The sequence below is a fragment of the Phyllostomus discolor genome, chromosome 2, assembly GCF_004126475.2.
Source record: "Phyllostomus discolor isolate MPI-MPIP mPhyDis1 chromosome 2, mPhyDis1.pri.v3, whole genome shotgun sequence".
Taxonomy (NCBI): Eukaryota; Metazoa; Chordata; class Mammalia; order Chiroptera; family Phyllostomidae; genus Phyllostomus; species Phyllostomus discolor.
This window is the reverse complement of record NC_040904.2, coordinates 5,018,692-5,044,711: the sequence shown is the minus strand read 5'-3', so window position 1 is coordinate 5,044,711 and position 26,020 is coordinate 5,018,692. Positions and strand designations below refer to the sequence as shown.

Here is a 26,020-nt window from a genome sequence, read left to right as displayed (position 1 = left end):
AGGTGGGAGAGATAGCAACCATTATAAGGTTTACAGTTCCTATAAGATAGTCCTGGAGTCAAGAAAAGAGCCTCAGAGAGCTGCTGTTGCAGAAGAGAAGCAATAGGTTGAGTGAAGTGAGACCAAGAGGAGAGTCCCTGCTGCCTCCAAGATTCAGCACTTTGCAGTGGAGTCCTGGGGAGCACAGGGCAAACCCAGTGCAGATGGGTCCTGGGAAAAGATCTGCTCGTGGCTGATGCAGCGCCAGGGTTAGGAGTGTTTCAGCTGCCCAGATATCCTCGGCACCTCTCTGTAACCTAGCTCAGTAATTTCTTTAAAGGAATCTCCTTGATGTAACTTTGGTGATAATGCTTGTCCTATATTTTATGATATTTCCAGGAGTTCTAGGAAAGGAGGAATGACTCACTCATCAATGTTCCAAGAAACCAACCACCTGGGCATTCAGGAAACAGCCTGGATGTTGATGCAGGAGTCTAGAGGGGGGCACAGGGTTTCCAGCCAGGCAGGAACATGCTATGGTGGGGTGCTGGGCTGGAGGGTTCCCATTTTAACCTAGAGAGGAGCTGCAACTGAGGATACCAGGTCACAACATAGCATATTAGTCCCCACTGTATAGAAATGTTTCTTTAAATGGTTGTAACTTGAAAAAAAAATCACAGTTTTCTGATGAACATAAGCACACATTTTAGAGAGACAAAAATATCTGAGATGCAAATATGACTGTTTTGAAATATATCAACTGTGATGACTCTCCCCTTTATCCTTAAAAGCCTACTTGTGGAGAACAGAAAGTAAGGCACCAGCACTGCGCAACATGCAGACCTCACCCAGGTCCTTGGACTCTGTCCTCAATGGGTGAAGGGCCCCGCCCACAGGAGGGCACGTCCGCCTCCCTCTCCAGAAGCTTTGATTTTCATGAGTGTCTCTCTCTCCCTCTTTCTCTCTCTCTCCCTCTCTCACACACACACTGTATTATCTTAGCTTTGAGCTACAGTCAGGCTCTGCTATAATTGCCCTCATTAAAAACCCCTGTATCATTTCAGACAGTCAGAGAGAAGTCTCTGTCTGGCCTGGTTCCAGTAGAAAGCCACACTCTCCTCAGCTGAAACAGAAGTGTGTGTATAAATCACACAGATGCACACACACCCCAAACCATTGAATTTTATTTCCATTTCCAGGTGTGGTAGAGAGAATACAGTCAGATAAAAAGAAACTTAAATAACCACTAAGGGTTAAACATCCTTCCCAGGATGTTAAATATGATTTTAACAAAACATTTAGGATATTTTTCAACATCTGTAGGCATGTTTTGCTCAAGCATGTCATCATGATTCCCACAAACTTTAATTTTTCTCTTTTTCCATTAAATGTATGACAACACAATTATAAGTGGATTGCCTTCTAGGGCAAAACTGAGCTCTTCCAAGAGGCTTGTCTAGATTCTGTAAGGTTGTATTCTGATGGAGGGTATTGGAAATGGGGTGTACCCCAGGGAGCAAGCAGCCTTTCAGTGGCAGAGACTTCTGGTCTACCACATGCTTCCTCCCAGCCATGATGTTGTGCTGGTGGGAGCCTCCAATGAGGCTATTGGACAGCAAGGCGTGGCTTGTCCAAAGGGACTGGAATCCCTAGTCCCCGCAACAAATTGTGCAGTGTGACACATGGCCACTTTTGTGCATGAAGATATTTAGAAATAAAATTTGGAAAGATGGCCAGCAAGAATAAGGGGAAAACTGGAGGTTGATGGTGTCCAATAGAGTCCTTAAGGATGTATTTGGAGAGCATGGTAGGAAATGGAAGTTGAGGGGTCTAGGCGATGGAAGCAGTGAGTGCCAAGTTACCTCTAACTAGAGTGTGAGTGCAGAAGACAGACAATGGCCCTGCCTGAAAGACAAGGGCTGCATCCTTATGGGCTAGAAAAGAACTGAAGACTTCCAGCAGCAGTGCCTGGGTCCCATTTGCATTTTAGACAGATCCCCGAGGCTTGTTTATAGATAATCCCTCAGGGTTGCAGTTGAGACTGGAGACAGGTGGAAGCAATATCCACAGTCCCTTCAAGACATGGCAGCAAAAGAAGGTCAGCTTTAATATGCAAAGTACCAGGGGTAAGGAAGAAAAGAGGAGGTGGAATGTTCCATGTTTCTGGCTTAGGCACAAGGTGGGTGGTGAGCTCATTAACCAAAGACAGGATAAAGAAAGAAGCCTGGATGTGAGGGGCTGGATGGGGGGCGGGGGGGCGGAGTGCTGGTAGAAGGTGTTGGAAGTTAGAGAGTAGTGTTGCCTCTGTTGGTCTGGAACATCCGTTGAGCAGCTGGGTGTGGCTGTCCAGTATGAGCCAGAGTTCCATGGGAGGCTAGAGCTGACAACATAAATGTGGGTGTCATCAGCCATTTGTGGGAATCGGGGATGTTGTTGAGGATGAGGCTGCTTGAACAAAGGATGCAGGGAAGACAACAGCACCAGGATTTGTGTACAAGGAATCATGGCTCCATGTTTTATGTGTGCTGGACTTTGAGGTTTCTAGGGCAGTAGGGGTTGTTGATGAGGGGAAGAGACCAGCTTGATGTCAGTTCTTTTTTTGACATAAACATCAGTTCTGCCAACCTCATCACTATGAGATTGGTCTTCACAATGTCTAAAGGGATCTCTTCCACATTTCATACGCTACAATTCTAAATCCCCTTCCAGTGATATAAGCCCAGCAAATTTACTTTGGAGGAAACTCTTGACTTTAGGAAAAGGAGGGGAATTTGCTTGGGATTGAGAATGGAATGTCCATACCTTATGGGAACATGTAGCAGGCAATTGGGAACCTCAACTTCCCGATAAAGAGGAAGGACATAAGGAGTTTAAAGACACTCCATAGAATGACTATACTTATCCAGAAACATATGTCATAATTTCCACCATAAGTTATGGTATAGATGAGTCAAACTGAGAGAGTGAAATTCGGGATTTTTAAGGTCCCTACCCCATTGATGTCAAGTTTCCGTTTAACTACAAGGAAGAGAAAACTACAGGTGGTACTTGATTTTTCTGGGCCTAGGACATCCAACACACCTGAATAAAAATAGCTGCAAGGACCACCCAGTAGAGAGACTAGAGTACAGAAGGTGGCAGGGTCCTAGGTCGCGAGAGGTAAAGTGGTGATGCATAAGGGGACAGGCAAACTGGACAGGATCTTGTAAGGCCATGATGCCTGGATGCCTGCAGTTTGGGGGGGGTGTCACCCCTGGGGCCATCAGAGGAGGGTCAGCTGAGGAGGCCAGTGACCACAGTGGGGACCAACAGGCATAGAGCCAGGAAGGAAGGGGGAGCAAATCCCAGACCAGGATACAGGAGAGACGGACCCTGCAGCTGAGCCGGCAGTTGAGGCAGGGAATCCATGGCAGAGTGGACAGAGACAGGACGAGGGTCCCACAGGTCAAGGAGGAGTCTGCTGAGTCCTCACCAGGGGCTTGCTTCTGCGCATGAATTGTCACAAACCACTAGGGACAACCTGTCTCTGAAGAAGCCTCCTCTGTGTGCTCCTGTGGACCCATATTTCTGTGACAGGCTCCTCATTACCTGCCTTGTTTGCCTCTGCTACATGACACTCTTCGCCTCCCCAAGAGCCAGGCTATTTCTCTGCATCGCGATATGAACCACATGGCACGGCAGGCTGAGTGTCGTGGGCAGGTGCCACTGCAGGCTGATGGTGGCTCATGGCTCCTGAGCTCCTTCTGTTCTCAAAGGGCTGTAATTCGTGTAAGAGGCGGTGCCATGATTTCATCACTGTGACCACAGGGCTTGTGAAAAAATCAAACATCAACTTCCGATGTGCAAAGTTGTGTGCTGACACTCAAAGCGCACGCTTCTGGTTTGAGACTAGTGGCACCAGACGATGAATCCCGGTTCTGTTAACTGCATTCCTTCACCTGAGCCATGGCTCATCAACTCACCAGCCGGCCAGGCAGCTGCGAGGTTGCTCAGCCCTGTGCTCTGGCTGCGGGGAAGGTAATGCCGCCTGTGGCTTCTCAGAACAGACACTGCTGATGGCAGAGGAGCTGGGGCCCTGTGACAGGAAGCCGAGAGTCCAGGACATGCAGCTGACCTGTGACAGAGTGCCCGTTGTCCCCACAAAAGGGCCAGAGAAATTAAACAGTATAAAATAACAAGATACCACTTTTTGTCCATTTTGGGGGGCAGATTGAGGGGGGAAATGTACTAATGCCATTGGCAGGTGACAAGAATGTGAGAAAACACTTTCATCCACTATCAGAGCTGAACTTTGTGGGGACAACTGGCAAGGTTCTTAATACTCACACGCATCCCTAGCCCTAAGATTCATCCTCAGTAGTTAACGGGCCAAGTGCATAAAGATGCGCGTTCAAGAATGCTCATCACAGCATCGTGTAAAATGGTGAAAAACTGAGCAAATGAAATGGAATCTGGTGAAGGACATGATAGTGCAACCCATGATAAATGCTTTGTAATCACTCAAAAAATGGTGATATATTCTAACTTTACTGACACAGAAAGATAAATCATAGAGTATTAAATGAAAGAGCAACTCATAACATTGTATGTAGAGTATAGTTATTTCTGGGTATAGAATTGGGATCATACTTCCCTGTCTGGATATATTCACAGGTACAGAAATGGAAAAAAAAGGTGCTCACCAAAATATAATAGTTGTTTCCTCTGTGGCTGGTATTATGAGAGGACTATATTTTCTGATTTATAGTTTTGCAATAGTTTCTGAGTTCTTAAATAATGGGATGTATTAGTTTCATAACCAGAAAAAAGAATAAGGCTTCAAAAAATCCTAAAATAACAGTGGCAATGTTTCAGTTACTCTACATATCAGGAACCCAAGGACATGTTTTAAAATGAGGACATTGAAGAGAACATTTTAATAGATTTGACCATTATTCTTAATCTCTCCAAAGTAACTTTTTTAATTGGGACAGACTCCAGGCCTGTCCGTATCCTTGGCTCCCAAAACTCAGTGCATGATAACCTCCATCCCCGTTGAGACAAAATGTGTGCAGCCCAAAATAGACAAGGCTATACACCCATCGAAAGTGATGACTTTTAAAAGACTCCAGGAACTCACCAAAGTAAGACAAAGAAAAATGTATGAAATCGACTTAGCTTTTAGGGGGGAAAAAAAGAAACCAAATGACTACAAAAATACCAGCTCCAAAAATACCGGGAAAGCTTCAACAGGAGGCAACGGAGAGCAGGGGGCTGGCATATGGATGTCAAAACTCCAGTGTCAAAGAGGGCTTGGAAACTGGTCGTGCGTCACCGATTATATATATCCGAGATCACTGTGGCGGGCGCTTAACTCCATCCAACAGCAATGGCAAGTTTTTTAATGTCCTAAAAAATCTCTTTTCTGTGACTAACTGATCATCTGTCTATAACGTGAGATTTTTAAATTCCTCTCATCAGTGTAACCAAATGTTAACATAGGAAAAATAAGGGAGAAAGATAGAGCGGTAGCAGACCTATCGTGTTCATTGCCTGTCCAAGATGTGCTTTGTACCTAGTTGTCTTTTCTTCTCACCTCCAGGCAAAGCACCAGGAAGAAACTACAGCCATGGCCAAGTTGACCGAATCCATGAGTGAGTAACTTACGTTTATTCTTTGGTTTTGGTTTGGTGTGGAAAACCACACACTCTGGCAAATCACAAGCCACATCCCCTTTGTGATTATCTGATTGTTCTTCCACTGTTGCCATAGCCAAGGTCTATCCGACACAGACCGTGCTGTGTTGATGTTACATCATGCATTATTCAAAAATCCATCTTGTGTGGGGTCAGGTTCTGCGGCGAAATTGTTACTGAATGTGTGGAGGTGAAGAGTCCGAATGAATTCTATCCGTGGTACTGCCCTGGGGAATCAAGACCCACAGTTATTTAAACCTGACCTTTAGCAGGTTTAGCCCAAGTCAGCTGAAGCCTTATGCGCACATATTGCACAGGCTGAATAATCTCAAGAGAGGAAAGAATGGTTTATGAGCCTCAATCCCTTCAGGCGCTATTCAGGAATTTCAAACAGAACTATTAAACATGGAGTGCTTGAGGTAGAGGTAGTGTGTAATAATGATCTAGGTTGGAAACAGAACAGTCATATAGTGCTTGAAGCTCTTAAGCAAAATAAACAGGATACTTATTTTTAAGAAGAAAAAAGAATGAATTAAAATAAATTCTCCCTCAAAATGAGAAATGTAATCTTGTATGTTGCAGTGTAAATAGTAAAGACCACAAGAGTGTGAAATAACCAGACAACGCAGACTCTTCTGTCTTTGAAATCATACCTTGTCCCTGGCGATAGATTTTACAGCTAAAATTAAAAGGAAAGCTCGCCAGCACTTCTCTGTTATTGTTAGGGCCATGAACACCTTATGAAGTTTGGCCTGCGGAAGTCACCATTACTCTTGCCTACATTTCACTGGGTGCCTGCTTCCTCCTTCTATTATTCCTCAAATCATGAAACTATTAAAATACAAGTGTTCTTTTATAGCATCGTCAAATAGCCCTTATCCCCAAAGGTCCGCCCCCTCACTGAGAAAAGACCAAGTTAGACAGCTCTTTACATTGCATCTCTTTCATTCCTTACCCAAAGCCCCGTCTCACTTTCTGTGTCCCGAACACAAACTTCACCAATTGCACAGTGACCCAAAAGGACTGGGGAAGCCCAGCTGCCCACAGTACTTACTGCCTCTCTCCACTCTCACTTCTGCACCAGCCCGCCCCCTCTGCTCCACCCTTCTTCCTACCTGAAGTGTGCGAAGGGCTTGCCACGGGGTTTAAGGCCCCCAACACTGGTTCTCTGGGAGAGGTAGCTTGGGGAACCTTACCATCATGGAATGCACTCTTTTAAGGCCGGAATGAAATGCGTGGTGCCCCTGGAAACCCGAGGAGGCCGCCATGTTGGAATATGGGGCGGGGCCATGGCCAGCATCATTGAACTCGCGGTCCTCATCTGGTTTACTTCTAATCTCTACATGCAGAGGCACCAATACAAGAGACCCGCAGCACCTCTGAATGCTAGAAAGATGGCTAGCCTGGAACCTAGCATTGCCGTCGGTGAATGGAGTGTGGAGTGAACTAAAGTAGGGTTGCACATGGGTTGTGATGCGAAGAGTTTTCACCACGAGAGGCTCCTGTTAGAAATCCAGTGGGTGTTCTTTTTAACTCACCTAACTGAATTATGAACCATTAAAGGCACTGCAAGAGATCCACTGGTCAATATTTTCAATGAGGGTATTTTAATTTTCCTATCTCTATTGGATCCAAATGCATTTAAATGAGAGCCCCTCGCTGGACTGCTGATTGGTTGGTTTTAGGTTTCTCATTTGCCTTGGCAATAATGGTAATGACTTTGATCTATGACTCCATTGGCTTATAGGAATTCTGTCCAAATGGAATTCCAAACCCTCGGGTAACTGAAAGGGTACGGTTGTTCTTCTCATTTGCTTTGGCTTTAGGGAAAAAGATCGCATGGATGCGTTCCATGCACAGGAAATTTAAAACTTCAGAGCAGACCTTGGAATCATACCCAGTATTCCAGTTCACTGACCCTTACCAACATAGAGGACACTATGAAATACACAAGACATGCTCCAACTCCTCTAGGTTCTTGCTGTGAACGTTAATCAGGCAGTCAGTGCTAATAAATATTTCATCCAAGTTAAACTCCCGGAGAATTCAGATACAACTCCACATTTATTCTGCATGGGAAATCTACAAGGAAATAGATACACGATTGTGCAGGGAAATCCTACCAGCGGGCCAGCTCAGGATTCACGTGCAATGACTGCACAGTAAACTTGATGGGAGCATGGAACCCACGGCCATCGGAGGGGGGCGGGGTGGTGTGAACAGAACCCAAATGCCTAGGACACAGGGCACCGAACGGTTTTCTCGAGCCAGTAGACACGTTGCTAGTTCAACTGCACAGAAGAACCAGCTGGTTCGCAGAACAGCGCTGTGCTTAACTAGAAGGAGAAAGAGAGTGAGAGCCTTCTCTGTCCAGAGGGCGTTGATGGCGGTGCAAGTACCCGGGTGGGGCCGGTAACCTGCTCACCTTCTAGAACAGGGACAAGCGATGTTCCTTTCTCTCGCTTGCTGTTAATCAACCCCAGTCCTTTTTTAAAAGGGCAAGCAAGCAAGAGACCCACAAGTCTTAACAGGCTCTCAAATGTTTCATTGAAATCAACTTTAGTAAATGCAAGGTCATACTTCAAAATATGTTTATGTCACACTGCTGAAATGAGGAAGGGGCCTGATAAGGAAGAAAAAGCACATAGAGGGAGAAAAATAGATGTGGAGGAAGAAATAGAGAGACAGCAAAAGTACACGGGAGAAAAATACATGTACACATATATATTTCTCTTCTATATATATATAAATATATGTATCTAAGAAAACTACCCAGAGAAGGGGCTGTTGAGGAGCAAAGAGGAGACTCGGCCAAGAGAGGGAGGAGGGGGGGCATGACAGAGAGGCCCAGCAGGGCTAATCCACACTCCACACTCGCATTACCCACTGTGGACTTTCCACCTCCCAGAGGCCGTTGATTTCCGACCACTGCCCTTGGACATGTTAGTCTCTGCTTGCATCTTGGAAATGGATCTTTTCAGACTTAGGCCCCCAGAAGCCCTGCTGCTGCGGGTGCAGCCAGAAACCCCAGATTGGAGGAAACTGCTGGGAGCTTGCCCGTCTGTAACCAGCGCTGTCTTACCCCACCCGCTAACGGCGAGCTGAAGGCCTGTGCGCGCACAGACTCCCAGCCCATGCACAAATGGGAAGACGGCGACCCAGCCAAGGGAATCCCACCCTGCTCTGTGCTGTCCTTAGAAGGGACGCAGGAGCGGCAGGCTCTGTCCTGGGCACTGAAACCTGAGCCGGGCAGTGACAACTTGGAGGCATCCAGAGGCGCACACACAGCCTGGGAGGTCTGGAACCCTGGTCTGTGCAGAACCTCTGTCGTCTGTTCTTGCATCAGTTTTGGTAACGATTCATGTATGGCTGTTGATGTGCCCCCCGTACAGTCAAACACAGCAAAGGAAGCCTCCCCACGTGGCTCATTAGCAAGGTGGATTCTAATCAAATATCTGGTCTTGTGCGTGGTGACAGGGAGCGTGGGGCAGCTTGCAGGTGGGGGCAGAAGGAGACAAAGCAGCCAGGAGCTGGTACAGCAGGGGCTGGGAGCCTTTGAGGGCCAGGTAAGGGTGCACTGGAGGTGCATGAGAGGTGGAGACCAGGGGGATGTGGTGGGGAGGAAAAGGAAAGACGTGGAAACCCTGCCCATGCTTTTAGTTTAGGGGAGGGGGCTGGCTGAAGCCCCTCTGAGCCCCCGCAGCTGGAAACGCAGGGGAGAGAAGGAGCAATCTGAGGATCTGATGACAATGCGTTCGAATGTGAAAGCAGTGAGTTGAGGAAATGCGCAATGGTGGGGTGCAGGCTTCAGTCATCTGGAGCTGCTGTTAGCACATCATCAGCGTGGCTTCGGATCGAGTCCCCTCACGCTGAGGATGCTAATCGGGCAGGTGTGAGCGCAACAGAAGGAGAAGTTGGGTTATGCTGCAGTAGTAAAACATCTCTGTGACTTAGCGCTTACATGCATGTACACACGTGTGCACACACATACACATGCATGTCTATTTTTCTTTCATGTCCCTTGCCCACACTAGTCACCTGTGCACTTGGCCTTTTGAGGTCACCCAGGGCCCCAGCCATCAGAGGCTCCATCTCCACCTGTGTCTCACGTTCGCTGCCATGGCGGGAGCAGGAAGGCCAAGCAGACACCCGCCCCCGATTCTTCTGCAGCGATGGTGGGAGGTGCTGGTGGGCCCCAGCCCCGCCCCAGGTTTTGGTCCCCAGCATCTGTCCCTGCTGCAGCCTCCACCTCCACGAGCTTAGGGCTGGGACAGTCAACCTGAACCACTCCTGGAGGCCACTCAGAGCATCTGTCTGCCTCAGCTGCCTGACCTTGGGGACAGCCAAGCCATTGGTATTTCTATCTTATCGATGATGCAATGGAAAGATGGAATTTTTTCCAACGTGGTCATGTCTAAGAGGCGACTTGGAAATACCCAACAGTTCTTGGGACAGGCAGGGGTGGGAAGTGGGTGGAGAGGGGCGTCAGAGACCCCCATTCTCCTGGAAGCAGGTAGGAATGTCATTCTCTCCAAAACAGCAGCTCTTAGGACCTGCTTATTGGCTCACTCAATAATGATTTTTCTCACTGACTTTGCATTTCTGAGCCCCTGACGGTGTGAGGCCCGGGTGTGGGGCAGCCACGTCCTCTCGGACTTCCTCCACTGGCTTCCACTTGCCCCGCTCGGGTCGGGCTCCTGGGCCCTCTGAGCCAAGGCATCGGGGTGCCCCGGTGACGCCCAGGACTGTGGGGGAGCCACGGCTTCCTCTCAAGACCCGAGTGCAGAGCCAGCTCTCCAGGCGGCGGGCCCGGCCCATGGGGAACGTGCACCATGCCCACCCCCACTTGCCCTTACTCCTGCCCAAAGTAAAAAAGTAAACAAATACATTTTTAAACTCTCTTGCCTCCCACTTCCTCCACTTGCCTTCCCTTCCTCCCACCAACTGCCACCCCAGCTCACTGTCCTTCCCCTCCCTCCTCCCACGAGCTGCCACCTGGCTCTGAGAGCCTGCTCCACCCTCCCACCACCTGCCACCCTTCTCATGATCCGTCCCCTCCCTCCTCCCACCACCCGGGTCCTCCCCTCCCCACACCAACCGCCAGACCCAACTCCCCATGCCTCTGGGAACAACAGGTTTCATGGAGGAAGACAGGGGGTGAGGGGGTGTGTCCCTGGGCTGGGGCAGGGTGGCAGGGGCTGGCATTTCAGGTCTCAAGCTTTATTCTGTGTCTTCACGTTGCAGAGAGAAGGGTCCCCTGCCCAGAGGCGTGTCAGTGATAAAGGCCAGAGTGTAGGGGACAGATGGCCAACTGGGCAAGCAAGTGTGGCCAGCTCATAGTAGGAGACTGTGTCTGCATGCATATTTGGGAAGCTCTGAGCCTAGGATAACCCGCTGGGGATGTGAGTGAGCAGATAGACTGTGGGAGGAAGCGCAGAGAACACTGGGTTCTAAGGTCCAGGCTCCCAGAGTCAGCCCGCACCCGGCACACAGGCCGTGGCTCAGACCTGGACGGACGTGGGCCCCTGGCAAGAGGGGTTTGTGTGTTTCACCTGGTGCATCTCTCTTTGCCTCATTGCCATTCCCAGCGAAAGGGGACAGATCCCTTCCAGGAATTATGGTCAGTGACCTGCCATCCACTTGTTCCCTAGCTCAGGGCTGCTGCGCCCTCCTCCTCCCAGCCCTGCCCTTCCTCCTGGTGGCAGGTGAGTGTGAGCTGTGACAGCAGCTCCCTGTGCCTCCCTGGATCTAGGGAGGAGAGGGATGCAAGGCAAGCACCTGGCATCGGTCACTGAGGAAGATTAAATTCAGGCAGAGGTGGGTGTCACTTGCTGGGAGGCCACACAGATCTCAGATCCACCCGAGGAATGAGCCGAAGGGGGATGTTCGGCGGCAAAAACACCGCAGCCTACCTTGCGGGTGTGCTTTCCTGCTTTGACTTCATCTCCCTCACAAGATATTACATTTCAGGCTCAAAGGCGTCAAAAGGGGGAGGCATCTCAGTGTTTAAATATTGACTCAGCAACCTGCTCCGCAGCCCACAGCTGCATTCACGAAGGTGTCTGCACAGTTAGCAAACATCCCCGTGCGCTGGCGAGGGCAGCCTCGCCGGCCTCGGCCGGGGACCTTCCGAGGCACAGAGGTGGGTCCGGGGGCGCTCAGCCACCTCCTGGGTGGGAGTTCGCCTGCAAACGGCTTAACCCTCCTTCCCTGAGTCTCTGCATCTGAGTGTACCACCACCTGGCAGTGTGGGAAGAATGTACATAAAGCTAGTGCATATGTATCTAGAAGCCAACAGGTGTGTTTATGTACATAAATATGTGTAAATAATTGCATTTCAAGATGCATATGCATGTATAAGCTGATAGGTACATCAAAAGCTAATATAAGTACATGGATATATATTCATATATTGAAAGCTAATACGTAAGGTATGCTGACCTAAAAATAAAAGGCCTTAAGAAGTTAGAGACAAAAACACATTCATTTGAGATCATGAGAATAGCAACTTGGGAATCATTGATTCAGGCAGAAGTCCAGCTATTGCTCCAGTTTTAAGACAAAGGCACAGGTATTGACGAGGAAGGAAAGTGGGGCAGTGGCATCAACAGAAGGAAGGCATTGTTGTTGGTGAGGATGGCAGAACATAGTGATGCTAGTTCTAAATAATGTTTTTAGTTTTCAGTCCTGTCGCCATCAACCCAGGAGTCATCATGGCCACTTTCTTTTCATCTTTGCAAACTTCTCTGGGGCACAAGGTTGCTGAGGCTCGAAGGCTGTTTGGCGCTGTCCTAGCTGTTCTAGCATTCCAGGCTTTGAGGCATCCGGCGTGGGGGGCAGTTTCTCTGGGGGAGCAGCTCCGCTCCGTTTCCTTTGTGGGTTTTTTTTTTTGACATGCATATGAAGCATTTAGCATAGCAACTGCCCCATACAAGGCACTTGGAAACAAAAACAAAATTGAAACAAAATTGAAGATTACTCTTCCTATACCTCATTTTACCTGCTTTTGTCCCTGAGAAGGATATTTATACTGTCAAGTTCTGTCACCTCGTATATATTCAACTTCCTTACAGATCCGAGGGTCATGGCGTGGCTCTCTGGTTTTATAAGTTGGCCTCAGGTACTAAACAATTCTTGTGGACCCATTCCTGCTACTTGGGGAATTTTAGTATGTGGTGTTTGCTACCTGTAGCACCTTGGTTCTGAGAAGGAATACTGCACCTTACACATGAACGTTCCTTGTTGCCAGAGTCGACTCAGGGGCTTCAAGTCAGTATCCAGATGCTTCTCTCCCGATAGCGAAGGTGTTTGCTCCGTGGACTCACGCGGTCCAGCTCACAGACGTAAGACAGATCAAGCTCGCTTTCGACTTCCTGAGGTCCCACACAAACCAAACCGCAGTCCCCTCGTGCTCACTGGGAGTTTCTCTTTGTAGACATTTACTTAGTTCCAGTTATGGCTCCAGCCCTCACCTGGGAGTAGGTTTCTGGTGACGTCACAGGAAAGGAGCCAGTGGTCAGTGTGCCCCGACTCCTAAACCACCCCCTTCACCAAACGATTTTCTCCTCCACGTGGTGAGTCCCCAGCCCACAGGGACACACTTTGGCTCTCCTTTGCATGAGCACACACTCTCAACAAGAATGCTCTCAGTAAAATAATGCATAGAAAACAAAAGGAGCCTGGACATATTTCTAATCCAGAACACTCTCCTTCATGTCTGATTCACATTGTCTTTCTGTGGCTCTAACAAAAGGAAAGGAGTATCAGACGCTTCCCGGAGACGCTCCCACGGAGAAGGTTTTCTTACCCTTCTCTCCCGCCAGACCCGCGCATGCTGCTCCAGCACCACCGTGGAAGCAAGAAATAACTTTTTCAGGAAATCAGGAGTTGAGCTCCTCAACATTATTTTACATGATTCTTCCCTGTGTCCTTCTAAAATATAATTTGGGGTTTTTTTTTAACAAATCAAGGGTGCGTTCATCACAAATAATTAACCAAGTAATCAATAAGTGCATACCAGAAGTCACTGTGAGTGTGTGTGGAGGGAGGGAAGTTATGGAGCCAAGGCCACGCCCTTAAGGCCAAAGTAACAGTTCAACACTCCTTCGGACAACAAGGCGAGGGCTCTGCTGTAGACGATAAAATTCCGGGCGAGTGGGGTCCACCTGCAGATCACCCTCCTTTTTTTTTTAACCAAGACACAAAATCAGAGGAAGTTCGGCTCACAACCCACTTCCCGGAGGAAGCTCAAGATTATGTAGTGATTCACCTCCCTGTCTTTCTGTATTGGCAAAACAACAAGATTATTATAGGGATAACTTTGAACCCGCTCAATGCAAAACACAAAAGTAACAATTTGCGTATTTCTGGACTCGATTATTATTGACGCTTGCACATCTCAACACTGAAGCTGAGATTTGAAGAGAGAGAGACTCTTTCTTGGGGGATCCAGGAAGACTTCGGGGGATGGTCAGAGCTCCAAGAAGGGGAAGAAGCAAGTAGCAGAGCTGCAGATTAAGGGGGTGCAGAGCATAGAGGGGTGAAATGGAGCCGATGGTCCTTGTCTTAGGGGAAAACTACGGCAGCAAGCAGCACAGGTGTGTCTGTAGAACAATGGTCAGAGCTCGTTGACTAAAGCTGGAACTTCGAAGCAGGGAAACAATAGGAGAAAGCTCCAGGAACGGTGGGTGGGCTCAGTGAGAAGTCTGTGAGCTGTTCTGTAGACCACAGGTGGCAAACACAGGCCTGCAGGCCAAATCCGGCCCCCCACCTTGTTTTATCCAACCGGGCACCTTGTTTCTACCCGGCGGCAGTGCCGAGCTCTCGCTTAACTGTTAAGGAGTAGTTACATTGATACAGTCCTAAAATGATATTCGGCCCCTTGAAGGCAGCCACAAGGCTGATGTGGCCCCCGGTGAAAATGAGTTTGACACCCCTGCTTGAGACGAACAATCTCTGAAGTACACTCCTAGGGAGGTCAGTCCCATGATATCCTCCGAATGAACATTTAAAAAGCAGGGTGGATGAAGGGTGCTGGTGACTCGATAATTTTAGGAAACTCTTGCCCCCTCAGGAGTCCCAATACCTACGAATATACTAAAGGCTTTCAGATGCCCTACATTAAAGAAACCTGCTTAACTCCTGCAGCCAGCTAAAAAAAATAGGCCTCCACCGCGGCTCCACATCCTAATCCTTGGAGCCTATGACCGTGGCCTTGTATGGAGGAAAAGCAGAAGGAGAGCTTTGCAGACGTAATTAAGTTAAAGATCCTCACTTGGGGAGACTACCCCGCTTTGTCCAGGTGGCCCTGAAATGCAATCCCCTGCGTCCTTATAAGAGGGAAGTGGAAGGAGGGCTGTCCTCGCACGTGGGAGCGGGCCTGGTGAGGACGGAGCAGGGAGATGGGAAGATGCTGGCCTCGAAAACCCGAGTGAGGCGCCCACAAGCCAAGGACTGCCGGCAGCTGGCAGGGGCCGGACGATGCAAGGAAGGACTTTGCCCGAGGGCCTTCCGGGCGAGCGCCGCCCTGCTGACCCCTGGGGCTCAGACTTCTCCCCTGCAGAATGCGAGAGACTACATTTCTATTGGGAACCACCAGGTTTTGGGAATTTGTTCACGGAAGCCCTAAGAAATGGACACACACCGGGAGTGTTAGCTGAATGACATTTCGTTTCAGAATTACATTTGTCTAACAGCTATGATACAAAAAAATTGCCAAGGCGTTAAGTGTGAAACTAAAAGGAAGAAAGATCTGGCCTGTAGGTCCAGTGGATTTACGAGTTGGGAATTTGGAATTGTCCCGACACTCACCAACCCTCTCATTGACCAGAATACACACCGTTTTGTGTCCACGCCACGGAGGTAATCTGTGCTGTCCTACAGGCCACGGTCTAAATGTGCATTAGCAAGGGCATGGCCCCCACTGCGGCCCCCAGACGGAGCGGCCAGCAGCCCCCACTGAACCCAAGACTGTTTCTTATCAATGAGAAACGAAGCCACGGACACTGAGCTCTTTGAGAAGTTCCCAGTCACGGGTCCCCAGGACCCAGCTCCTGCAGAGCCATGGACGCCAGCATCCGAAGTGAAGAAAGGCATGTTCTCGTCTCCAACATCTCATCTCCGCAAAAACGTAGCTGTCGCTGCTCAGGAGGGGGACACCGTTCAGGAGCCGCTTCAGCCACAGAGACCCCAGGTAAAACCACAGCCAGCGTCGCGTAGAGGCTCTGGTGCCGCGGGCTGTGCGGGCCTCCGGAAGCCAGAGCTCCGGGCTGCAGGAGCTGGTCCAGGGAGGCTGGCTGCTCAGTGGTGTTGGGGAGACAGAACCAGGCACCCCACTTTCTCCACCATGAGGAGTGGAGTGACTGCCCTATGCTGCTGACACACTCCTCGTTGTGAGACGGTGTCTGAGGGCCACTCCTCAACTTTCAGACCTTCCGTCACGGGGGACTGTCCTCCTTTGTGTGTCCTGGGATGTCCAGGGTAACCTCAGGGGGAAAGGGGCATCCCAGTGGCAGTTCAGTTCCAAGTGTCTCCCTGGAAACACTGTCACGTACATTTTTAACAAATTATAGTTGTGACAGTCCTGGGTTCCTGCAGGTTGCTTCTCTGTTGTAACCTTTGCATTGACTCAGGTATAAACCCACACTGCCTGCCTCTCTGGACTTCTGCTCACCGAATGAAACCTTTAAATGATGCAGCTCCTTGACGATATAGACCCTAATCCTTAACGGTAACACTCAACCATCCAGCAACTCCTGTGCACTTGCTGTGTGCCGGCCTTTTGTTGAATAAAATGCAGGGTGTCGACTGTGTATGGAGTAGAGCTTCCCAGCTCACCAGCCAGACCCCGCTGGGCAGACTCTTCCTATAACCACACACAACACATACATTTAGGGGAAAGTACGAGAATGGCAAGGGGGAAAAGGACTCAACATGCATCCCTAACCGTAGGCACAAAATATTTGTGAAGGGGATGACTGGAAAGGGAGATTTTGATTAAAAATAATTACCCTGTGGGTTGCTTAATGAGCGCGGGATTCCTTTTGGGGTGATAAGCATGTTTTAGAAGTGGACAGAGGTGGCTGAACAACGTTTTGGGGACGTATTAAATGCTAGCACGTTATTCACTTAAAGGTGGTTAATTTTATGTTATGTGACTATAACCCCAATTTTTTAAAATTACTACTTCCCATAGTATGTCCTGAGGACAGAGCTAATCTAGTCACAGCTTCACAAAACCGTGCGGCGGCGGCTGTGGTGACTGAGACGCAGGAAGGTTTATAACCCATTAGGTCGCTGTGTGCCGGGGGTCCTCACGCTGCCAGACTCCTTGAGAACACAGCAGCACTTCCAGAAAAAGTCCATTTGCCCTTTTAACTCATGAACTTCTGAGTTCGAGCATCCGTCTTAGAGCCTGGGCTGCCGAAGCCTTTCCCGTAAGCGTGGGAGCCCTCAAAATGGAAAGAATATTACATCCTTGACTTCCCAGGCACCGGAGTTAGAAGACCTCATTTCGTGGACTAGGGTACTGAGGTAAACCACTGGTTAGTGAATGGGCTCAAGACAGGGGAGAAGAAAGAAGGGGGGGGGGGGGGGGGACCCAGAAGCCAGTCTGAAGTAGAAGCCTCCAGATTTGTACATTGAGGGAACAATTTTTTACATGAAAGTCAGGGTTGGGAGAGGCATCGTCAGAGAATAAAAATGATTAAAACTGCAACTTGGAGGATGGGCCGAATTGGAGCATCATCTGTGTTGATGATGTATTTCGGCAGAAACCGGGACAAATCCCCAGATAAAGCCTCGAGCCCCTCACAACAATGCCAGAGGAAAGTGACACATTTGACAGTGGCGTGCACAGACAGCCCGGCACTGGGTGGGGCACGGACAGCAGGCACCGCGAGCGACTTGTCAGTTAGCGAGGCCTTGCGGCATAAAGAATATCTCCCCAGTCCCCCTCCCGGGCCTGGCACAGAGCTTCAAAAGCCCGTGGAGTCTCCTGAGTGATGAGCGCGTCTGTGTTCTCCGATGGGGTGGTTCGCAACGGCCTCTGGGTAGCCTCTGGATGGCGGCGAGAGAGCGAGCTCAACCATGTGGCCAATGATTTGATTAATCGTCCTGGGTAATGAAACCCCAAGAAACACTGTGGGCACGAAGCTCGGTGGAGCTTGCTGGTCGATGAGCTGCAGACACCTAGGGAGGAGGGAGGGGGTGTGGCTGGAAGCCTCCAGGCAAAGGACAGGTACCCCCAAACCCCACCTATGGGTACCTTTACAGTAAAATGAATCTCAAGCATAGTGCTTTCTTGGCTTCTGTGAGTCCTTCTTGCAAATTATTGAACTGGAGAGGGTCCTGGGAACCGCATATTCACAGCCAGAAGCACAGTCAGAGTCTAGACCAGAAGTGTGGGTGGCCTGCGGTCCCCAGGGGGCGTCTGGTGTCTGAAGTAAGGGCGGGGCTGTGGAGCACTGAGCCCTCGCCATGTGCGTCTGGCGCTGTCGCCAAGTGGTTAGCGTTGGCACTGAATTGCGGGGCACCCAGTTCCAGTGCAAACACATACGACGTCTATTTCCATTCCTACCTGACCGAACAATGAACATCACCTTAAACAGGTAACGGTCCGACAGTTTAACGGGGGGAGCCAAACCAGGAAACCTCCTTCAGAACTTAACTAGGCAATTTATTTCCACTCACAATTGTGATCTCTGGTGTATATTCCCAAGGCTGTGTCTGTGACTCTTTCTTTCCCAAGCAGAAGAAATATTATTTCTCTTCACATGAAATTAGACATGTAGGTGGTTTTTTTCTATCTGGTTTTTCTCTCATGCAGTTTCCAGATCTTTCTGGGAGGAAAAGCACTTAGAAATTTAATCAATGACTTCTTGGTAACTTACCTTTCTTGACAGCCAAATATCAAACATAAATAAATCGACTTTTGAAATGCATACCTGAAATCTTTGAGGAGCCTATACTTATATCAAAACCAGTAGTATAAAAATACAATGAAAGTCTTCTTAAGAAGACTGAAAGATCCAAGGAAAAGAATAACCACATAATTTCTTAAGTAGTATGCTGTTTGACAGGCAGTATGGTTTTGGAATTGTTTCTTCAAATGTATCATTTCCTTTCAGACTTGTGGAATGGAATTTCAATTTCCAAACATCCTGAAACTGGAATCTCTTGTCATAATCACTCTAAGACTAGGAATGATGCTTTTCAAATGCCAGGCGTTAAGGAGTCTCAGAAGCAAATGGGAGAACCTCTGAGGCCTGATGCAGGGACCCTGGTTTCAGTCCCAAAACTTCGGACAACTTAGCACAGTTTCTTGCTCACATGATCTGACCCTGCAGTTTAGCTGCCTAGAGCTTCCAGGCAAAATGGTCAACCATTGAAAGGACTTTGGCATATTTCCCTATGGGCTGCTCCCCCAACCCAGAACCACGTTGGAGGACACTATAGGCACAAAGTAGGACAATAACCACGGAAGGCGAATGTGCAGCTGGGTCAGCCTGGGCAAGACCGCATGACACGGAGCCCCGTTCAAAGGCCCAGACGACCGCCATGACACGGAAAGGAAGGCCTCGCACAGCCGTGGGGGGGACAGTAACACACGTGTGGAAAACCCCTGGGCTGTCCTGTGTGTTAGCTCATCAAATATCTGTTTTACCCCAGCTGTTAATGTGTGTAAGCTTTGAACAAACCTTCGAAGCCTAGTATCCAACCATTTATACCTTTTACCATAAGGACTCATCATCAGCTTGGTCCCTGTCAAACGTGCGAAGAGATTTAGTCTGCATTGTTCAGAGCCTTGCTACCCCGCCTCTCATGGAGGAAAGGTGGAAGAGAGTGAGGGAAAGGTTATTTAAAAATCAGGCTGCTCCGCCCTAGCTGGTGTGGCTCGGTGGACCGAGTGCTGGCCCTCGAATCAAAGGGTTGCGGGTTCTATTCCCAGTTTACGGCACAGGCCTGGGTTGTGGGTCTGGTCCCCAGTGGGGGCCGTGTGAGAGGCCACCACACATGAATGTTTCTTCCCCTCTTTAAATAAATAGATCTTTAAAAAATCAGGCTATTCCTGTTAAGATTACTTCCATTTCTCAGCAGATTGAGAAGTGCCACTGTAGCCAAAGAACGAGGGAAAACAGGTGGGACCCAGAGGCAGCTGGGGTGGGGGAGGGGAGTCCTGTCGTGATGGAGAAATGATCGTTTTAACTGGACGGGACTGCAGGGTGCCCCAGAGACCCGCGTGCATTAGCAGGGTGGGGAGTGGTGAGCCCACCAAAAGCTGCTTGGCAATCAAGACCTGCTCTCTGTGACCATTTCACGGGGTGAAAACATGGGATTCTGTCATCACATGGGGGCCACCAGCCGGTTGGGGTCCCGAGGAAGGGATGTGGCACTCTAAACCGGCCTGAGCTGTGTCCCCTACGTTGCCTCATCAGACTCCACCCACTTCGCAGACGACACGTTTCTCTCTGCAGAGCCTGAGGGACGGAGAGGCTGGTTTCCATGGAGATGGTTAGCAGCTTTGCTGGTACCCCCTGCAGAAGGGAGAGACACTCACATCCATGCACACGCACATGCACACTCATACATATGCACACTTTTTTTTAATTGTAGAATTTTTTTAAAGATTTTATTTCTTTATTTTAGAGAGGGAAAGGAGGGAGAAAGAGAGAAAAATATCAATGAGAGGTTGCTGGGGGCCGTGGCCTGCAACCCAAGCATGTGCCCTGACTGGGGATCGAACTTGCGACACTTTGGTTCGCAGCCCGAGCTCAACCCACTGAGCTACGCCAGCCAGGGTAGATATGCACACTTTTTAGCTAGACAAACCAGGTGAAACTGCTGTCTACGGCGGGGGCGGGGGGGGGGGGGAGTGCAGTGTGCACAGCAAGAAATGTGAAGTAACTGGAAGGGGCTCCCGGGCGTCGGAGAACAAGGACAGGATGAGGGGATGTTCGGGGGACATGCCTTTCTCAAGCCCCTGTAGCCTGTGAATTACGTTAGTGTGAGGAGAGAATGCCGTCGTGTCTGCACGCCGGGCACAGGCCGATCGGCCTTGAACAAGGCCGCGGCACCCAAATGGGCAAGGCTTTCCCCCAGGGCCCGGACAGATGTGGATCTAGAGCCAAGCCCTCCCGGTGGGACGGGAGAACCCCTTGCCCGCGTCACTGCCTGGGCGCATCCCACAGCACACCCATGGCAGACCAAACCACAGTAACAGCGGCGGTCTCTCACGGAACCGATGGGGGTCCAAGGTCGGCTGGCTGGGGCAGGGCTGTGCACAGCCTCGTGGGAATCCCGGGGCCGTGGGAGAGACTCCCTCTCACTCTCCCATGGGAGTGTTGGCCTTTGGTTTGGAGGTCTGGTTTCCCCACAGTCTCAGCACCGCCTTCTGTTGTCTGTGCGACTTCTGTGAGACCAGGAAAGTCACCTGGCCTCGCTGCGTTTTCATCTGTAAGACGAAAGTCATAAGTTACTGTTTGTAAAGCACTTAGTACGTAGCTGGGGCTTTTCCAAGCACTTAGTTTCTCCTTACTTTGTCACAACAGCCATCTGGGATGACTCCGGTTATTATCCTCGTGCGGTGGGTGAGAAGCCTAAAGCAGAGAGGTTAAGAAACTTGCTCAGAATCACACAGCGAAGGACAGTCAGGATCCCAACCCAGGCCACCTGACTCCAACCCCGTGCTCAGCCCCCCTGCGGCGGCACCTGGCTGTAAGGCTAGGGGGTACGGAATCATGTTTATCCTAAATGCTTTACATGCCTTGGTGTATTTAATCTCCACAGTTCTAGGAAGCTGGTGGTCATAGACTTTCAGATGAGGAAAGGAAGGCACAGAGAGGTAAAATAACTGACCCAAAGCTCCACAGCTAGAATGGGAGGGGACTGGGATTTGAACTCACATGGGCAGGCGCTGGAGCACACAGGACGGAGGATGTCAAAGGCCGTCGAAAAGAACCAGCAGAGCAGGGCAGCCTGTGGGTCCCAATGAGGCCGGTGGCTAGGGCCAGTCCAAGGGCGTCTCTCAGGTCCACTCAGCTGCATGGGGCAGACAGAGATGATGGTGGTGGGAGCGGGAGTCTTGCTTCCCACGGGATCAGAGCAGCGGACCAGCCCACGTCCTGCCCTTCAAGCCCCCTCCCCTGTGAGGAGATCCACGCCAGCAGAGTTCACAGCGGGGCCCCTCCCCGGCCGGCACGGCCCTGCCACCAAGGTCTGGGCCGCTACCTACCCTTGCTGGCGTCCGCAGGACTTACAGCCTCAGACAGCTCACGACTCACACAAGAGAAGGGGAGGGGTGAGAAAACACGTCGTGACAAAAAGTGGAAGCCAACCGGACCCTGGCACGTGCGACCTGTCATCACAACGGCCTGTGTTCTAACGGAGCGGCAGCAACGCCGGCAGGAACTGGGACCATTCATTTCGCCTGCAGATGCCGCTTGGGACTTGGGGGCTTCCCGGTCCTGGCCACAGCTCCTCCCCTCTCTCCGCCACAGACTTCTGGGTTGGCTGTCGGAAGTCTCAGCCCACCCTCCCCAAACACAAGGACCCTTCTCTGTCCTTGGCCCCCGTGGCACCCGCACAGTGGCCGGCACAGAGCCAGGGGTCACTGAAGGTGCCCCGGGGATCCCAGCCCCAGGTCCTCCCCGGAGGCTGTCCCAGACACCAGTGCAGGTGGGGAAGCCAGCGGGGCTCTGGGCTTGGCCGCTGCCTCGGGCTTCGTCCCCTTCAGAGGCCAGCACGGCCATCGCCTGTGTCCTCCGTCAGCTTCCAGGGAGGAGACTGGGGAGGGGCTGGAGGTGGGCGGGCTGGGGTGGAGCCTGTGCTCGCCAAGCCCCGCCCTGCACTCTGTGCCCTCGTGCCAGTGGGTGCCACTACCGCCACCCACGCCACATGCAGGGGGCTCACCCGGCCTCCGGGAGGCCCCTGAAACATCCTGGAATGTCATGCATGCTCCAGTTTTCGCACGATGGGCAGAGAGCCAGGGGTTCAAAGATCTTCCCAGAACCCCAAAGCAGAACGGTTCCAGGAAACAAAGATCCCTGCTCCCCAAAATCTGCGCTCGGAGTGCTCTTCAGAGAAGTCCCCCGACGTGGTCCAGGGGGTTCTGTCCACCCCTCCAGAGACGCCCACCTGTACCCCACCCACCCCAGCCACTCATTCATGCGGAGCCCTAGGCCCTGGCCTGTACTCCCTCACCACCCGTCCAGGACTCAGAGTGACGAGGAGCCCAGTGGACATGCATCGGCTGTGTCTGCTGACCCCACAGGGCCACCTGAAGCCCCTGCTTTGTCCTGGGCCAAGCCGTGGAACCAGACACTCCCCCTGAGTGCCAGCTTCCCATGCCCACCCTGGGGGGACCGAGTCACCAGCCCCCTGTTCTGGAGACTCCACCCAGGTACCCGCGCCCTGTGGCTCATGGGGCTGATGTCCACGGCCACACCGTGCGGCGCCGGCACCTCACCGCGGCCACAGCCGTCTCCTTAATGGCCGAGAAGGGGGGTCCCTGGGTTGAGCTCCTACTCTGATGCGGAGTTAGCCTGTACTCTAGACTCTCGGGGCCCCACAGCACCTGACTGCTCCCCGCTCCCGGCTCTGAGAGGAGCCCCGGGCTGCGACTCCACAGCAGGGCTGACGTGGGTGGCAGGGGTCCCTTTTGCCAGGAGGACCCCCGAAAGGCAGAGTGACATGCCCTGACAGGATTCTGTCAGAAAGGTTGGTGTGGCCAATGCATTTTTATTCCTAATTCAGAGGGCAGTTGTACATCCCTTCCAACCCCAAGGGCAGTGTCCCTTCAGGACCTCGGCTGTTTCCATGCGTGAGACTGCCCCCCTCCCTCCCCGCCCGCCCCCCACAACCATAGAAATGGCCCCGCACCTCATCGTCCTGCCGAGCTGGCGGCGCAGGACCCATGCCCCGGGACCCGTTCTGTCTGCAGCGTGTGTTTTACCGAGGTTGCCCCGCGGCTGGTCTCCCGTCCCTGCCCGCCCAGGTCCGTGGCGTGATCGCCCGCAGGCCTTCCACGGGGCCACGCTGCCAGCCACGTGCCCGGGACGCGGCTGCAGACCTGCTGCTTCCCGACGAGCCTGAGGTGGGGAGGGGGCTCTCGGAAGCCCCCCAGGATCACCTCCATTTAGGTGCTTGGCTGCTCTGTCCGTGACAAAGCACATTCCCCTGGGGGGAGATTCGCGCAGACGCGAGGAACAGAGGTCAAGCTCCTGCAGACGGCGTAAACAACACAAACCCCCCACAGACAGAAAAACCGTCCGAAGACACAGGCCGATCCTTCACAAAAGAGGAAACGCAAGGAGCGAGGGTCCAAGGCAGTGAAAAGAAGACCGGTACTCGAAGTAAGAAGAGAAATGCAAGTGGAATCACTGCGGTGGCCTCTTTTTGCCCGTTACCTGGGCGCAGGCTGGCACGGGTGAAGCACCCGCGGGTGACAGTGAAGAACACGGGGCCGTTCGCTGCTCACTGCTTGGCAAGCAGATTGCCGGGACTCTCGGAGGCAGCGCGGCCGCGTGGCTCCCTCCTCTCTCGCTGTTCTCCTGCCGACGCTTCATCCCGAAGCTGCGACTACACAGGTGCCCAGAGGGGTGGACGCCAGGTCCTTCACTCTACGTTGCTTGTGATCGTGAAAAACTGGGGACAGGCTGAGGTTCTGTCTGTGAAAGATTAATCTGTGGCGCAGCCATGCCGTGGAATGGCATGCAGCCTTCGGAAGGGTTGTGCTTGTTAGTGAACACGGTGCGTGGAAACACCTGCACCAGCAGTGGTTGAGCAAAAGAGACACTGTGCACAGCGCGACCCCACCAGGAAAGAACTGTTTGTTTGCCTGTGTGTGGGCATGGGCACAGCTCCACGGACATGACTCAGGAAGCGGTATCTGGAATGGCACAGGGGTGGACAAAAGTAGGTTAATAATAACGCATAGTGCAATGGTTAGTAAGTAAATCATAGTTCAAGAATAGACTCTGTGTTTCATGTACTCACAGCTATAAACCGACTTCTCCCAGCCCTGTATTTAAGAAAACGTTACACTGTTATCTCTGGTGGTAAAATACTGTACCAGTCAGCGTAGGACAGGCTGTGCTGCACTAAGAAATAAAGTCAGGTGTGTGATGAGCCAGTCTGGAGGGATTTTATTTCTCAGGTCAAGTCCAAGTGATCGGGGTGGCTGGTCATGGAGGGAAGTCAGGCCCCTGGCATTTGCTGCTCTGCCATCTCCAGCATGCGGACCCCAGGGTCACTGTGGGGGACCTCTCCATCCTAGACGGACAAGGGAAGAAAGGCCAGACGATGTCACAGGAGAGGAGGTAATGAGCCAGGCCCGGAAGCAGCGCATGCCCTCCTCGTGGTTGCCCCGCGGCCTGCGGCTGGGCTGCCCGTTCACCTGCATCTCCACAGGTGGGGAGCAAACCTCCCAAACTCCAGATACACCACGATTTTCACTTTTTCTACTTTTTTTCTGCATTGCTTGAATTTCCCAAATGAGCTTGCTATTATCTTTATAGTCAGAAAACATTACAGCCGATTTTCTTTCTTAAGCACAACAGCATCTCCACTTTACAAAGAGAGAGAATGACCGGGGGAGAGGGAGAGATCAAGGCAATGTGGAGAAATGAAGGGCAGATAAAGAGCTTACCAGATAAGAAAAAGCTAAAGGAGTTCATCACCACCCAGCCACTATTACATGAAACATCAAAGGTCTTCTTTTAAGAAGAAGAAAAATTTTTTAAAAAAATGAACAATAAAACAGCAATAAATACAAAGCTATCAACAATTCAATCCAAAAGATAATAATAATAATAATCACCTGAGCAGAACAGAAACAGACCCATAGACACAGAGAACATGATGACAGTGGCCAGCTGGGAGGTGCGTCAGGGGGATGGGCAAAAAAGGTGAGGGGACTGGGAAGTGCGAACTGGTTATTACAGAGCCATCGTGGGGACACAGAGGACAGCACAGGGAGTACAGCCAGTAACCTTCTAGTAACCATGCACGGTATTCGATGGGTGTGCAATTTTAGTGGGATGACCATTTAGTAAGTTATAGAATACGGTGTACACCTGAAACTAATATAATAATGTATGTCACCTGTAGTTGCAAAATAAAAAATTTTTTTAATGATTTTTTAAAAACCTGGGGAAAAAAGACAATGTGGAGAGTTAGCCCGAGAGAACCAGGCACTGCCCGTCACGCCCAGCCAGGGTGCCCATGCCCCTGGCTTTCTTATCCCGGGGACAGGCGCCCTGGGTGCCCCCCCCCACTTCCACATCAGCTGGCAAGAGTGTGCAGAGGTCTTAGCCCTGGAAAACTCATCTCTCTGTTATAGCATCTTAGATCTCTGGGGCACTGGAGGA

The 26,020-nt window shown here is 50.9% G+C and overlaps 1 protein-coding gene across 1 annotated transcript in view; it reads left to right on the top strand.

Annotated features, from left to right (window-relative positions):
- Positions 1 to 26,020, top strand: part of KCNJ6 (potassium inwardly rectifying channel subfamily J member 6) — a 187,902-nt gene that overhangs the window by 58,665 nt on the left and 103,217 nt on the right. Inside the window, exon 2 of the mRNA XM_028505152.2 lies at positions 5,561 to 5,612. Coding sequence (XP_028360953.1) covers positions 5,588 to 5,612 — 25 coding nt within the window. The 5' untranslated portion in view covers positions 5,561 to 5,587. The remainder of the gene's footprint in view (positions 1 to 5,560; positions 5,613 to 26,020) is intronic.